Genomic DNA, 16,544 nt, shown 5'->3' with positions numbered 1-16,544 from the left:
AGGCAGTCACATAGTGAGACCTTGTCTCAAAACAACCCATGCACGACGAAATATTGGCAAGTGAGACATGGAGGCATAAATTTAAGAGCTCTCCTGGGGCTCAAGGGCAATACTTGTGGGTCCAGAGGGTGGCAAGCCTCAACTCATGCTGTGACCACAGGATCTGGTGGGAATTCCATTGGGAAGAACAGGAGGCAGAGTTCCCAACACACCAGGGGACCACCATCATCAAGGAGCCCAGGTGCAGCTTCCGTGAGCTCTAATGAGAGAGAAGTGACATTCGGGGAGGAGTAAGTCCAACTAGTCACATCCACTCAGGGTAAGGGGGAGTCTAAGGTGCCATCAGTGTAGACAATGGGGTGTGGGGGTGTTTCAGCTTCAGAAGAAAAACACACGCCAGAGAGGCAGAGCCTATCAGCCCACAATGCTGCATCAGGGTTGGTGTGGCTTATAGGAGTCCCGGGTAGGGGATGGCGGTCACTGGGCAATGCCTAGTCTGGGGCAAGTGGGATTATTGAGAACACCTCATGAAGGAGGGTACTGGAGTCACCAGGCTGTGACAGGACAAGAGTTGAACTGGAGGGCCAGCAGACACCAGAGGGCTTAGCAAGGGCAGGGAACTGGGTGCCAACAGCATTCCTGGAGACCAATGTCACCGAGAAGTGTGGTAGATGGAGGGGGGCAGAGGAGGAAGGAACACGTTGGAACAAGGGGCACTGCTCACAGGGCATCCCCTGCATGTCCCTGCCCCGAGTCCACACAAGTGCAGGCATCACAGGGCAGCATGAGGATAAAGCATCTTTATCACTGCAGGATAAAGATGGCTCTGGTTTTCTCCCTGAAAAAACAAACCAACCCAACAACTTGCCCAGACTGAACGGCAACTAGGCAGATCACAGACTTTGTGAGCACGACATCGTTATTCTGAGACTGAACTGTCGTCACAGTGTAAGATGCCTTCCCCAGGGTGTAGTTCCCATCTACAGAACCTTGCTAACACACCAGAGGTCACTTTGATTTCTGGACTCTACAGTGACTGTGTGACACTTTTTCTCTGGCTAGACTGAGCCTTTCGTGTTGATGGTTTTACACAGGGCACTGCGTAACAGGTGATCCGCTGGGCTTGGCCTGAAGCCTTCTGATTTTCACACAGGAGTCCGTTCCCTGCTACTCTCCACCTGCAGTCCACAGAAGTGCTGACCCAAATAACTAAAAAGGCTGTAAGTCTGTGTTTCAGTGTTTTTACTCTCCAAGTGTAATCCAAGTCTTCAACTAAGACAAAAATAACGAGACAAAATGGGTCTGCAAAGTACAATAGAAAAATACTGTCCACTGGTTTATTTGTTCAAATGTGCAATAGGCTATTTACAAATAAGCAGATCTCCAACAATGTATATTAAAATGGCAAATCTATCAACTTTAAAATCTAAATGATAACAAATTATTAAGGCACATTTGATCTGTGAGTTAAAAACAAACATTCTGATATAATGACAGACTCATTTCACTTTTGTCCCCAAAACACATGAGCACCAAAATTATCAAAGAACACTTAATATTTAGTAAGACGGGAATGTAGAAATTAAGGATGAGGAGAAAGTGTTTTCAAAAGGAAATCTTTGGAGATCGGTTTACTGCAAATAAAACCTTCTAACCACACTCCTGGTACACATGGTACACATAAATACTAGGAACTGACAAGTACTTGAAATGGCAGAGGACTAAACAAAGGGTATTAAATAAATTAAAGGTATTTCAGATAAACAAGATAGAACAAAACAGTAATTTAAAAAAAATGAAGCAACCGTCTCCACCCACAACACAGGATGAAGAGAACAAAGTCCCAACTTTCCCACCTCACATTTTCATTAGGGGTTTGTCTGTTTAGCTTGTAATCATTACCTTGCTAACAGCCATTCTTTGTCACCCTAAATAATACTGTGCCCTCTAAGAAGAAGGGGGAGGGAGAGAGAGAATGCCAAGTCCTTCTTGGACTTCAGTGCCAGGTCCGGTTAGGCCCAGGAATTACAGTGGGGTCAGCCACAGCTGTGCTTTCTTTCACCCCTCTCCTTGTAAAAGGACCATGGTGGGTGGGACACAGTGTGGAGAAAAGAATCAGATTTGGAAAGCTGTCCTGGAGATAATGACAATACAGCTATTATCATGTCTCCTTACTCCTTACTTTGTGACTGAACTCAAGATGGCTTAAAAAAAATATTGTTAAAAAAAAAAGTAAAAAGGTAGAATTTGTGCAAAGTTAACAGTCACACAGAACATTTACCAGAGTTACAGTGTTTTGTAACAATAATACTTCTTAGGAATGTTCACATAACATTTCTGCCATAAGACTAGAGAGAAAAGGGAAGTTGTCTGGAAGTGTAAAAAAACAAAATCCAAAAAATTATTATAAAAGTTTTGTTCATCAGGTATGTTTCAAGTCAGGATTAAGCAGGTGCTACATAATGTTCAGCAAGATGTGTTCAAAGGCAAACATTGATCACATTTTTGTTCAAAAGCTCAATCTTAAAGGAGTCCTATATAAGAAAAACCACTTGGAAAATATATCCTTGTATGGACTTCAAAAACTGATCATACAAAAAAATTTTTGAAAAATAAATTAGGCAATTAAAAACGACCTTTCCAGTGGGGCTGGAATCAGGCTGTCCGGGCAGAGCCGTTACTGCCACTTCTGCTGCTGTAACTGGGGTCATTCTTCTCTAGCCACATTTCAGCCAACTGCTGCGTGGACCCATACGTCGATGCTTTCGACCCTAAGCACATTTTATACTGTTTGGGATCCAGGTTGGGGTCACAGAAGACGGGGTGATGGATGTGAACAACTCCAACCTCCTGGCTCCTGAATGTCTTCAGCCCTGCCTGGACAACCTTGTTGAAGAGGTCCACGTCTTCCAGCCCCCAGCCTTGGATGGAGACATCAAAGCCACCTACTCTAACAAGGTCTCCCTTATACATGCAAGTAATGCCAAACCCATAGTTTCTCCAGAAGCCGGTTTTCTGAGTAAAGGCAAAATGGTTGTCACTGGGAACCTTCCCACTATAAACAATCTTTGGATCATACTGGCTAAAGATGATTGGGAAATAGATCTGCTGACCCAGCACTGTGTTTGCGCGACAGCGCTGTAGGAACTCGGCAGTAAACACCAGGTCAACGTCACAGAAGAAGAGCAAAGACTCATTATTAAACTGTGAAGATCCCACTTCTAGGGCCAGAGCTCTTGAAAACACTCCAGACACAGGCAAAACCTGCATGTCAGCTTTAGGATACTTGACCCGGTAATCTCGCATTAGTTCAACCTGTTTGGCCTTGTCGGGGTTGGAGTCAGAATTGAAAAGCAGAATGACCAGCTTGACATTCTGATTTGGAATGAGACATGTCTTCTCAAAGTTTCCCATGAACCTCACAAACATGTCGAATCGCCCAGACAAGGGGATCAGAATGTTTATCTTCTTTTCTTTGGGCTCTTTGTGCTCCATCTTGGACCCAGGAAGCTGGAAGGGAACAAGCTTCTTCAGGGAATTGGACAGAAATGACAGGGACCCAGAATCCTGGTTGATTCTGTCAGCCAGCTCCTGTGCATCCAGCTCCTCATGCTCCACAAACTGCATCTTGCTGAAGGTCTGCTGCAGGTACGCGTGCCTCCTCACGGGAACTGTCATCTTCTTCCCTTTGTGCTTCTTGTATAGGAGCAGCAGGTCCAGGATGTACTCTGCCCCATACATGGGGTTTACACGACGGTAGCCGTACTGGATCTCCTTGAAGTCGATGATGCGTCCCCGGGTCTTGGCATTGGCATTGATCATCTCCATTACCTGCATGACAATGTCATCTAAGGCCTCCCTCTGTGCTGAGTCCATCCCTCTCCGGGGAGGTTGGCCATCAGTGGCTGAATATAAGTATTTCCCAGTCAGAAACTCCCATTCCAGGATCTCCTCTCGCTGGTGGGCTTGAAAGCGCATAAAGGAGGGTGGGATGCCTAGCTGGAGGTCTTCCTTATGGATTTCCGTGCTGCTGTACTTGCTCATTAGGACAATTTCCCGGTGGAGCTGGATTGTGCGATGGCGCAGCTCGGCGATCTTGCGGCTCAGCATGTAACTGTGTAGCCTGTACTGGTAGGGTGGGTTTTTGTTGGGGTGTAAGGTGATTGCTCGGTGGATTTTACTGCTATGGAGATCTCTAATGTACCCTTTCTTGTTCTGTTCATAATTCTCATAAAAAAGCTGCTGCATCTGTTAGGGAAAGAAAAGATTCATGGTTTAGAATTACATAAGTGTCACTCCATCCTTACATCTCCTCAAACAACTGCTGACTCGAAAGACAAAATCTGAAAATGAGAAGCTTTTCTAGATAGGGAACAGCATACACAAACAGGCTCTAGATTCACCCAGTCAGTAGCAGCCTCATGGGATCAGAAGTTAATAGATATGAATGGCTTAAAGAAACATTTCAACAAGACACTGGCCAATGGATGGGTCTAAGGGCTAAGGACCCTAACCAAAATCCAGAGGGCTACAGCTATGGTCCAGAGCTCTGCAGCTGGGGCATTTTGGTTTTGTTTTGCACAACAATAACAACAAAAAGCTTCTTTTTAAAAATGAAAGATGGCCAGCCAGATAATGGTAGCACCCACTTTAAATCCCAGCACCTGGGAGGCAGGGCAGATGTGTCTCTGTGAGTTCAAGGTAAGCCTGGTCTACATAGTGAGTTCCAGACAGTTAGGGACATAATCTGACCCTGTCAAAACAAAATAAACAAACAAAGAAAACAAAACAAAAAACCCAAACAAGCCAAAATAAAAGGAAAGTTAAGTTAAAAAGAAATTAAGAAAGCACTTTTCATCGAACTTAAGAGGACAGAAAGCAGCCCTGACTCTCATGTATGCTCAGGGGAAGCAGTGCTCACTGTGGGGCCACCGTATGTGGCGGCTTTTGCTTCTTGCTGCTCAGCAAACCTGGTCACAACACACAGTGGGCACTTCCTACAGGGATCCCGCACACTTCTTATGCCTCCTATTATAAACAACAGCAAGAATCTGCTCTGTACACTTCAGGCTTGCTGAGAGCAAGTCAGAGACATAAAACCAGTGCCTGATTTCACTCCTCCCCCACCCATGGCTGGGCCAGAGGGGTAACTGCTAAAAGCAAATTCAGATGTGTCCAGCTGCTAGGATGAGATGACCTCCCCAACTTGGCAGCAGCTCCTTTACCGCTCACTTTCTAACTGCCGGGCAGCACCACCACAGTAGACTACAGAATTCAAATATAACCAGCGTTTAGAAAATCTTTTTACAGGTGCTAAAACTCTTTAAACGTATTTCATAACCATATAAGCCCCAAAGGTAATACAGAGCCTTTAAACTTGCTCCCAACTCTAAGAAGCCATGGCTCCCACATCCGAGCGGCCACTGGACACCACGCTGACTGCACCTGGGGATTCTACCTGTTGAGGAATTCCACCATGGTAAACATCAGACACAACAGTTCCACAACAGGGACCACTAAGATGCATTTGCTTCAATCCACAGGTTACTGCCATTTCATCATCTAGTTATCACTTCCAAACTTGAACAATAAATTGATGGATACGAAAATTATTGAAAGATGATGGTAATTTTAAGAATATAAACATTCAAACTATTGATCTGGCTTTCCAAATTAGGGGAGACCGGTCAGAAGCATGTGTAGTTCTTCTTCCTCCCAGGCAGGCAACTCATGCTGCCAATCTACCTGCCAGAAGATCTTTAGACCCTCCTTCTTCTGACTTCAATTTCAAGGTGGGGTGGTAATTGTCCAACAGAGCAGCCAAAGGGGCATTCTGAGAATGTAACTGGAGATGTATGCCTAAAATACGGGTAACAGAATTTGCACGGTTTCCTCCTCCTCTCTTCTCAAATATCTCCATGAAAGGAAATAAAAGAGCATAAACGTAATGAACCCACAGCATGAAGAGAATGGGCGAAGAAAGGACCCTGCACTTGAGAGATGTCCCTACATTCTGAGGAAATAAGAGACCAAGTGAAGGAGGATGGAAGCCAACAGTCTGCTTTGAAGAGCAAGCCAACTCCCTAAGCTAGAGCCCCACAATGACATGGCTGTGAGAGGCAGGGCAAAGCCTCCTGTGGAACCCAGGGATCAAAACAGAAGATCTTAAAACTTGGGAATCTTAACTGTTCTCTTTATCACAGTCAAGAACCCCATTCCCCAACCACCACAAAGGTGGGAAGTAGGAGAGAAGTTGGAGACACCACAATCTTCACAGACACATTCCAAGCTGTTCTGTTATCTATTCAGGGGCAGTAGCACGCTTTTGTTAAAATGCACCAGGGAGAATCTACCAAGAGTTGTAACTAAATTAGGATTGACAAGTAACAGAAAGAGATTTCAACACTAATAAAGATGACCATCACTTGCAATGGTTATTTCTGAAGATGACTAATTATCAACAGGGATTTTCCCTCTAGTACAAGCATGTAATAATGTCTTTTGATATAAAAATATTTTGAGGCTAAGATGCAGAATTCATAACTAACATGCACAGAGCCTTGGGTTCACTCTTAGTACAGCACAAAGCTGGGCATTGTGGGAATACCTATAATACTGACACTCAAAAGGTGAAGGCAGGCGGACTGGAAGTTCAAGCTCATCCTTGGGGTACAAAGCAAGTTTAAAGCCAGCCTGGACTACATTCAAAAGGGTGGTGAGTGGGTGGGAATTTGAACCTGGCATAGTGATGCATACCTGTAATCCCAGTACTCTGGAGGCAGAGGCAGGCAGATCTCTGTGAGTTTGAGGCCAGCTTGGTCCACAGTGTGAGTCCCAGGATAGCCGAGCTACACAGAGGAAACCTGCCTTGGAAAAAAAATTTTTTTTTAAAAGAGGAATACTATAACACAAAGTTAAAAGGTACTTAATAAAGAAAATATAAACTAATGAAAATCTCTCATTTAATAATTATAATATTATTCTTTGTCAAAAAATTACAGAACCCTTTCTAAATGCATGCAACATTTAAACACTGAGAGTTTAAGCTCCAGTACTGAAACAGCCCTTATTCTCTGTTCAACCTCTGCCACCTCAGCTCCAGCAGAAGCATGTCCCTGCTCTAAGATCTCAGGATCCTGAGCCATTTTGTTGTAAACCAAAGAAGAGCTAATTCCAAGGTCATGTTATTCCCAGGAACTTCTAGTACAACTGGGAACTGCCATCAGCTACCCACATCTAATCTTCTGTAGCAAATGCCTTCTAGAGTTGTCCTCTGACAAATGCCAGCGTGCTCAGTAGGCCCTTGCGGTACAGACGGCTGTTTACATTACTGTCCCTCACTACATATGGTACGTCAGTTGGCTACCACTGCTCCAGATGGGCACGTGCTCGTCTGGATTAGTGTCCACTATGCAAAATGTTCTTGCCCTTTTGTTCTAAAAAAAATGGTTTCAAAACAATAGTAAGATATCACAACTCCCAATAAAATAAACAGCCGCTCACACATTTTAAATATTTCAATGAATATTCTTACACAGCCACAGGTAGCATTTCCAGACAATACTTCAAGGCAGAACTTTTGAAAGCAGGCATCTGTTAATAACTAGGTCAGACCTCCAGCACACGCTGAGCTGTTTCAGGCTCTTGGGACATATGGTTATCCTACACATCCCTCTCAGTTCTCCCCTAATTAGTTTTGTGTTGGTGTTGCCAATTTTCATTCATTAAGTTCAAGGAGAATGTACTTTGTATTTTAAATACATCATTCATAAAACTAAACATCTCATGAGAATTAAACTGGGTTTGTAATGATAAAATTGCAAACTACATGTATCAGCCTCACTGGTTAGATTCCAATCCTGAAATCTGAATATTTACTAGAAAAGCCTGGCCCATTTCAAAGTCATTGAGAACTGAGCTTGCAAACCTAAACAAAAGCTGCTGGTAGGATTTAAGTCCTCTGTGTAATACAGTACTCACAGCACTGGACTGAAAGAAAAGGTTTTGTGAGTGGAGGCCCCTTGGTGTAAGTAATCACATGATAAGGTTAGGAAAAGCCTACAGTCGGAAAACTGCACGGAACCCCCATCTCTGCTCCTTCAGCAGCCAGTCACCTGAGCTCTTGAACACCATTTCTTTTATTAGTTTTTATTTTGGTTAGTGTGGACAATGCTGGGTCCACCTGATGTTTTATACACGTATACTGTTTTACATTCTTCATAGTCGCCCTCCAGTGCCCTTCTCTTGCCCTCATCTGGCCCCACAGAAACTCTTCCTTCCCCTAGAGTGTACTATACCCTTTCTGGTTTCATGTCACATGGAGGATTTTTTTAAAACCTAGATTCCATGTCACAGGAAATGTGTATTTGCCATTTTCTTCCCTGCCCCATCATTATTTTAATCATGGCCATGCTGTGGAAAGAATTATACACAGAACTATCTTCTTATGAAAAGCCCTATCCAGATGTGGCATCAAGTGTTTACTCCACAGCCTTGTGGATGGCACTGTGAAGAACAAGAATCCAAAAAGCCCAGCAAAGAAAACAAGTAAGGTGAGCCCTGGCTTGCTGAGAAGGGTGCCTAGGAAGTACCTTAACGGAACTCACCACTATTGCCAGGATCCAATTCTCACAGCTTCCTTGAGACACTGGGTAATAACTCTAGTCAATATGGGTCATGTAGCCACACAGCAGACATCTCTATATGATTAAATGACTTAAGGTCTAGTACGAGAGGTTGCCAAAACAAAGCAAAACAAAATCAAAACTGAACAGAAGCTTACAGGGATACATGGGGTAGGGAGAAATGGGATGGAGGTGGTGGGCAGACACATGAATGGCCAGAAGATCAGACCTAAAGGAAGGCAGTCATCTGCCTGCCTAGGCCAGAACCAGAGTCTCCCTGCATTTGTCCAAATGAGAGTAACTCAAAAGCACTGAGCCTCTTGCCCTCTGTGTCGTAATGGAGACGTCCATGCAGAAGTCATTGCTAAAGGTATTATTCTTCATCTTTAAGTGAGAAAAGAAGGCAATTAGGTAACTTATGGTTTATTAACAACGCATGGACTGTGCCAAGTGCTTCTATCCAAAAGGAAGTAACCACAAAGTTCACTTATGGTAAGCCCGTTTACCTCAGTTAATTGCACATCAGTTCTGTCTATCTTACTCACTGTGCACACTCACTCTCTTACTTCACCTAAGAGACAGCACGGTGAGCTTGGTGACACTTCTAAGTATTTTAACTCTACTTCATTTGAGGTTTGAGCTCTACCTTCCAGATTAATTACATGGCCAAAACAACTATTTAGCTACCCATTTGGCCTTATGTTCCTGCTTACATTTTGGTACGTACGTCCAGAGAGATGAAGCTACACCAAGAAGAGAGATGCCAATCCCCCAGCCAGTGCCCTCATCCCTCACTGGAATGGATGCACTCTCTAACTGTGCCTCTAGCTCTACATTCAATTAAATCTCCACTTTGTGTGCATGTGTGATTGTGGTTGGGAGAGTAACACTGAGAGCTGTGAAGGTTGAGAGGATAAGTGGGAGCATCTTAAAAGCCAACATTTTACTCCACTTCTGAACTGGGGGCTGAAAGGACAGAGAATCTCATATACCCTTCCCTAGTGCTTTGAACAGATTCCACAAGCTGTATCTTATACTAAAACTGGCTTCACAAACACAATATGGGACTCCCTAAGTGAAGTGTGGGTTTAAAAAAATTTATGTGTGTGTGTCTACCTGCATCTATGTTTGTGTACCCTATGCATGCCTGGTATCTCAAGTGCAGCGTCACATCCACATCTAGAACATGGCCTTACAGGAACTGTTTCTAGGTCTGCAGCTGTAAAGCATATGGTTCTTAGCATGCATGTGTAGAAATAGTTATATCACTTACAATATTATTTTAAAACCTTTAAGATCATTTCCAAGCTGATGGGTAAAGCTGCAAGTCTGAACTCAGAACTCACATGATGCAAGAGAGAACTGACTCCTGCAAACTGTCCCCTGATCTCCACATGTGTGACATGTACATATATGTGTGCAAATATTAATACACATAAAGTAAAAATAAACCTAAACATTTTAATGAAAGTACATACTAATATTAAAACAGAAAAAAAAAAACAATTATACTATGTAGACTGTCACATTTGTTTAGGTATGAGTTTACTTCTGACCACTTTAATTTTCCAAAACAAACAATAACTAACCTTGCACGCATTATTGGCTAAATAAAAAGAAACACTATGATTATACAGTATACAGTGAAAAATTCACAGAAATGAGAAAACTTAAATATTAATAGCAAAGAAGTAAATTATGCTTCAGCCAAAGACCAGAACAATTTCTTTCACTAAAAATGGTGGGAGAGGCAGGGCAACAGGAACAAAGAGTACCAGACAGACTCAGTTCCATTCTCATGGCGTCCTGACCTTATTGTTATATATCGGTTATGGTTAAATATAAAAGTGGAGCCAGGGGTGGTGGCTCGCACCGTGAACACAGCACTCGGCAGGCTTAGCATATGAATGCAATGCACTCGAAGGCAGCTTGTGCTAGACACTGAATTCCAGGCCATCCTGAGCTACAGAGACCTTGTTTCAAAATAATAATAATAATAATAATAATAATAATTGAACAAATATATAAAATTAAAAGTAGGTGTAAATAGAAAGTAAACATATGCTATTTTAAAATGTGCTACTTGTGAGTCCCATGAGAATGACTTATACTTGAAGAATGGAAGTGTTAATTCTGAGCCTCTTCACACTCATTTCCTCATGGCCCACTGATGGTCAGATATCAGATAGATCTATGCTCATGTAAAGGGGGTACATAGAACTGAAAAAAGAAAACCAGTCCAAACCCAAATCAGTAAAAGGAAAGAAATAGTCAAGATCAGAGCAGAATTAATAAAATGAAGAAAAAAAAAACAATTAAAAAAAAATCAATGAAGCAGAGCTGGCTTTTTGAAAAGATATACGGAATCAGTAAACTGGTAGCCAAACTAAGAGAGGAAAGATCCATATTAACCAAATTAGATATGAAAGAGGAGGCCTAATAAAAGATAATGAAAAAACTCAGAATATGAGATATGTCTTTAAAAAGTTTTATTCCATCAAGCTGGAAAAATCTTTAAAAAAATAAATAAAAAGGATGAATTTATAGACCTTAAACCAGGCCAAGAAACTTAAGACCTCTACAATGAAAATTTAAAGCACTAGAAACAAACAAAAAAACTGAAGAAGACACTAGAAGTGGGAAGATCTCCTACACTTATAGACTGAGAAATTTTGCATTAATTTTTTTAAATTATGTGTCTATGTGTACATGAGGGTGGGTCTCCACAGGGGCAAGTCAATTCATGTTTACCAACAGAAACCAGAAAAACTTTAAGATGCAAAAAGCAAATATTAACTTTAGAAATACCAGAACTAACCAGAATTACACATTAAAAATAATCACTATTATTACTTTAAAATCCAATTAGTGACAAAATAATTGATAAAAGCCACAAAACTAGAATGAGTAACAGTACTGCACACTGAGACCAATGGAAATGTACTATACAACAATGAACTCGCACATGCAAGAGAGCCAGGATGCAAATGTGAATGCTTTGGTTTTTTTTCAAGTGTCTTCTCACTTTATGTGACCCTAGCAACAACAGTGAACCTCAGGTAACTTCCTGATGAAAAGGAACAAAGCATGCTCAGTTTTATTTATTTCTGTCTACGATTTACCTAAGTATGTACCTATGTAAATACTCTTAAGCCAGTTTTGCTTTATTTCTTCCCAAAGAAGGTAGCAAGATCTAATTTAAGATTTCCCCTTAAATTATTGACAAATTGGACTGTGGGCCATTTAAATGTCTTCTTCCTTTTGAGATCAGGGTGGTATGATTAATAATAAGGCACTTCCAAAGTACCAAATACAGATTTACCACAAATGCATTCACAAACTCTGTTACGGACAGGGAAAAGCTGAGACCACGTAGCAAAGACTTAAAAGGAACATACCCTGTGAAGAACACTCCCATCTGGACTGATAAACTAGCTTATATTCTGAGTATTCCCAAGTTATCACATCTGTTATTACTGCCAGAGTGACTTTCCAGAACAGAAAATTTTATGTCAAATATATAAGGATAAACCCAAATTATGCCATTTATGTAACATCAAATTATAAATTTATGTTAAACGCTAACACAGAGAACCAAAACTACAACTGGAATATATTGATGACCAGCTTCCAACAACCAAGGCTTCTTGCTCAATGCTACAAGTCTGTTCCAAAGTTGGGATCTTTTAAACCTGAAAGCCAGTTAACCTGCACTGTTGAAACACATCTGGTACCTCACCTGGTACAGTGCCATTGACTATGACATCTGAGCGATCTGCCCTTGCAACCTAGGAAGCACATTTCCAACCCACAAAGAGGAGCACAGGCTGCTCAACATATTTACACACTGTAACCTCAAGGCCAAGCTCTGTCCTCCATCTTCTGTGGTGACAGACTGAAGAGTGACTACATACTCAGTTAGGTGTGACCACTGCCCAAGTCTTCCCCAGTGGCCTATGCATAGAAATGACACAACTCCCACCTCTGTCACTCTAGGCTCTGTTCCTCTCCTGGGCCACGGCCTGAGCAACCATGTCATCCATCTCCACCAAGGGAATGTCACCGAAGAAAGGTGAATGAAAAGTACCCAGACCCCCTCTCCCAAATCCTGGGAAACAAGTCCCCTGGCAACCTGGAATCCCTGGAGCAATCAGCCTGTATTTGATAAAATCTATTTCTACTGCATTTCTTGGGTGCCTGTTGTGGTTTAGTCCCTCCTAAGCCATGCCAATTTATTTGTTAGGCAACACTTCAGAATAACATCTTGCAAACTAAATGGCATGCCAGCCCTAGGTATCCTATTATTCACATTGTTCCCATTTTGGGAAGGTGGCAGAGCTCTGGGAAACTGAGAACCTCAATAAGGAAACAGCAGGCTCAAATTCAAAGACATCATGCCCACACGGAGCAGGGTCAGCATATGTCCACAGCCCAAGTCTCACTGACTGAGTTCCTATGGAGCCTGAGGTTCACAGACACTGAGATATTTACCATCTGGCCCTTCAGAGAAAAAAAAAAAATCTAGTGACTCCTTATCTAGAACTTTTGGGACAGGAAGACTTTGACAAAGAACACAAGGGTCCTAAATGTGGTGTTCCTCCCTAGCAGTTTGCCTTCTCCATAGCTGAGCTTCTCCTTGGCTCGTGAATGCCAAGCCATGATGCTGGACTAGTTCTGTCTCACCGATGCCAAGATACCTCATTTATCTCTGCCTTCCAGTTCTACCTTGCTAACACCTTCAGGGGAAAATGTAATCTATGGTAAAAAAAAAGTTCTAGAAATAGTATTACAACAAGTAACTATACTTAACACTACTGAACTAACAGCTACCATAACAAATATCATGTTATATGTATTTTACAACTAAATCCCCCAAAATTGCTGGGCTTGGTGGGGCACACCTATAATCAATCCCAGCATTCAGGATCTGAGGCAGGAGGACTGCTGAATTTTAAGGCCAGCTTCAGCCACAAAATAAATAGTAAACTATAAAATTTTTACTAAAAAACATTAAATGTAAGCTAGCTGAAAACCTGAGAGTAACAACTCTGGAAACAAAAAACATGGTGCCATCAAGTTCTGTGTGGCCTTGACTTTGTGGTATATACTCAGTCTACTCTGGTTTTGCAAATAAAAGGCACTTTCGAGAAACTTAAAACAGACATAGCCCTCTTAAAATTAGAACCCTCAAAGACCTGGAGGAGCCAAGCTTGTTCACTGTATCCCTGCTTCTAACCAGTATTGAGCTACATCAGCAACTATATGAGCCAGAGAGCTGAGAAGGGTCACTCTGAGTGGATACAAGAAAGTAGCTTTTTTCATACAACTCACTTCACAGCATTTTATTAGTACCCACCCCAGGCCTGACTTAGTGCATCATTAAATCATACCCCATGGCATGAAAGAAGCATTTTAATTCCAAGACCTCATGCTATTTGAGCACTGACAATCATCTACGCAGAGTAAGAGAAAAGGTAGTCATTACATCAAGTCATTTTATGAAGCAGATTAACAATTTGTTATTTCATTGTTCTAGCTATCAGGATAAAAGAGAAGTTTGTACACAATGATACTGGCTATTCCTTACTGGGGTTACTGGAGTCCACCGTGCCGCCGCACTGAACACCACAGGCGGATACTGCACAGAATGAGAAGCTGGAGTCAGCTCTGCTTCTCGGAGTCTACGTTTCTCTCCAAGTCTCCCAGCCAACGTGGCCTCAGTTCAGGCTAGAGAAGAAGTATCTTCCGTGCTTACAGTTTTGGGGAGAAATACAGTATAAACAAGACTGAGGATTTAGGAGACTATTTTGGAGTACAGTGTAACCTGATATGGGTATCGGGTCACCATGCTTCACATATCCCCAAGATCAGCGAGGTCTATCCATCTGGAAATGTAAGTGGTCCTTCTCACAAAGACCTTCTGCAGCCCACAAACAAGGCTCTTGGTGCTGACCTCCTTATTTCCCAATTATCTGCTGCAGAAATTCCTAAGTTTCCAGGAGATGTACTTCCTCATGGTGATACATAAGAAGGACTGAGAAGAATGATAGTAGTTTTTATTCCAGAAACAAGTGACATTTTTGTGGTGGAAATGAATGTAAGAACACGGAATCTAAAAGGCTGAACAAAATGCTGAATGTTTTTAGCCATAAAAATCATGTGTTTGAGAAGAGACATCTAACCTAATTGTAAACATTGTAACCTGATTATATTGTACAATGTATATATCAAAACACCATGATATGTATATATAGCTAGTGTTTTATATATTAGTTTAGAAATTAATTTAAATGAAAAAATATAGGTTATTGTTTGTTCTTTTTAAAGCTACCTAAAACAATTTATCTTACTAATACTTTTCCCTTGCTTTGTTTCTAATAGTGTCTTTATTATTTTATTTTAAATATTCAGTCTTTTTTATGTGTGGCTTTGCTGTATATACAAGTCATCTAAATATACACAAGACACCTAAATATACAAGCTAGTATTTTTAGATTCACCTTTTTAAAATTAAAAATGTCTGTAAAGTGGAATCTTGTATTCCTTCCACACTACTGTGTGCTGCCAGTGGTCAGCTTTGTCTGAGTCACTCCCCCCAGGACAGTGGTTACCTTGCTCTGAGTCTCACACCTAGGACCGTACGTACATACTCGGCTACTTCCTGCCTCCCTGGCATGCTGGGCAATGTGAACATGTCACTGGCATCTTCTAAAGCTCACAAGGAGCGATGGTGAGCTGCTGTTCAGTTACATGAGCTCAGGTTGAAAGCTGCTGGAGCGTGTTCAGAGGTCTGAGGGTTGACCTCCTCAGCTCTGGGATATGTATTGAATCCATCCCTGGCTGGCTTGCTCTGGCTTGGCATTGCTCCAACTCCTACTTGTTCCCCAATTAGGGGGACATAGAAGCAACCTCCCATCCTGTCTTGAGCAATGTTTATGTCCCAGTTTTGTTTACTACACTATGCTTGTTTATGTCACTGAGGGTTTTAAGGACTGTAACTGACATGAAGTCCAAGTAAAAAGAAAAGGTACAAAGAAAAAGAAGCTAATGTGCTAATAGTCAGCAATCAGGGTACTTGACTGAAGAGTTTAGAAGCATCATTTTCTTAAGTGATTGAAAATTAAAAAAAAAAAAGTGTCATTAAAAGTGACCATCTGAGGCACTCAGGGGTCAAGAGCCTTTCCTGCTCTTGCACAAGACCCAGACCCCACATCAGGCAGTTCACAGACCTATGACTCCAGTTTCAGGGAATCTGATGCTCTCTTGCTGATGAAGGCTCATGCATGCATTGGTGCATATAAACTCCTCAGTCACTCACTCATTCAGACAGGCACACACATGTACACATGCGCGCGCACGCACAAACACACGTGCGCACGCCACACATACAGTTACAAATACTACCATTTGAAGACAGCACTGCAATAAACTTTTTGCAATCTTACCTCCCTCTCCACCAGCCAGCAAATCGACCAGACATCTTAAAGGTTCTTAAACTATTCAAAGAGATTTACAGAAACATAAAGCACTAAATTTTTGATCTGTAATCTATTTTATTACACTTAAAGTTTAAAAATTTTATCTTTTGGATCTCTTTTCTACCTCCTCCTCCTCTTTTTAAAATGGAACCAACGTGGTAATATCTCAGCATGCACTTTGAGGTTTCCTGAACAAAACCCGTTACTATTTCTGTCCCTAATTCATCCTCTTGCTTGCTGTCCTGTGGATATGACATCAATTTATTATAACCAATAATTTACCGGGCCTTCTAGTCACCAAATTACCACCACATGCACTGGTGATTCAGAGGAAAAAATTAGTATATTCGAGTAAAGCCAGTATGCCCATAAGCGGTATAAGGAAAAGCCTGGTCTTCATGTATTTCTCCTTAATACAAACATAGTTACTATCAGTCTGCAA

General features: G+C 41.7%; 1 protein-coding gene across 1 annotated transcript in view; it reads right to left on the bottom strand.

Moving 5' to 3' along the window:
* Positions 1-1,323: 1,323 nt before the first annotated feature.
* Chsy1 (chondroitin sulfate synthase 1) overlaps positions 1,324-16,544 on the bottom strand; it is a 50,571-nt gene continuing 35,350 nt past the window's right edge. The window contains exon 3 of the mRNA XM_055623639.1: positions 1,324-4,248. Within this exon, the coding sequence (XP_055479614.1) occupies positions 2,656-4,248 (1,593 nt within the window). The 3' untranslated portion in view covers positions 1,324-2,655. The remainder of the gene's footprint in view (positions 4,249-16,544) is intronic.

Source organism: Psammomys obesus, unplaced genomic scaffold, assembly GCF_907164565.1.
Source record: "Psammomys obesus unplaced genomic scaffold, mPsaObe1.curated_primary_1811, whole genome shotgun sequence".
NCBI classification, from domain to species: domain Eukaryota; kingdom Metazoa; phylum Chordata; class Mammalia; order Rodentia; family Muridae; genus Psammomys; species Psammomys obesus.
This window is presented reverse-complemented; position numbering and strand designations above follow the sequence as displayed.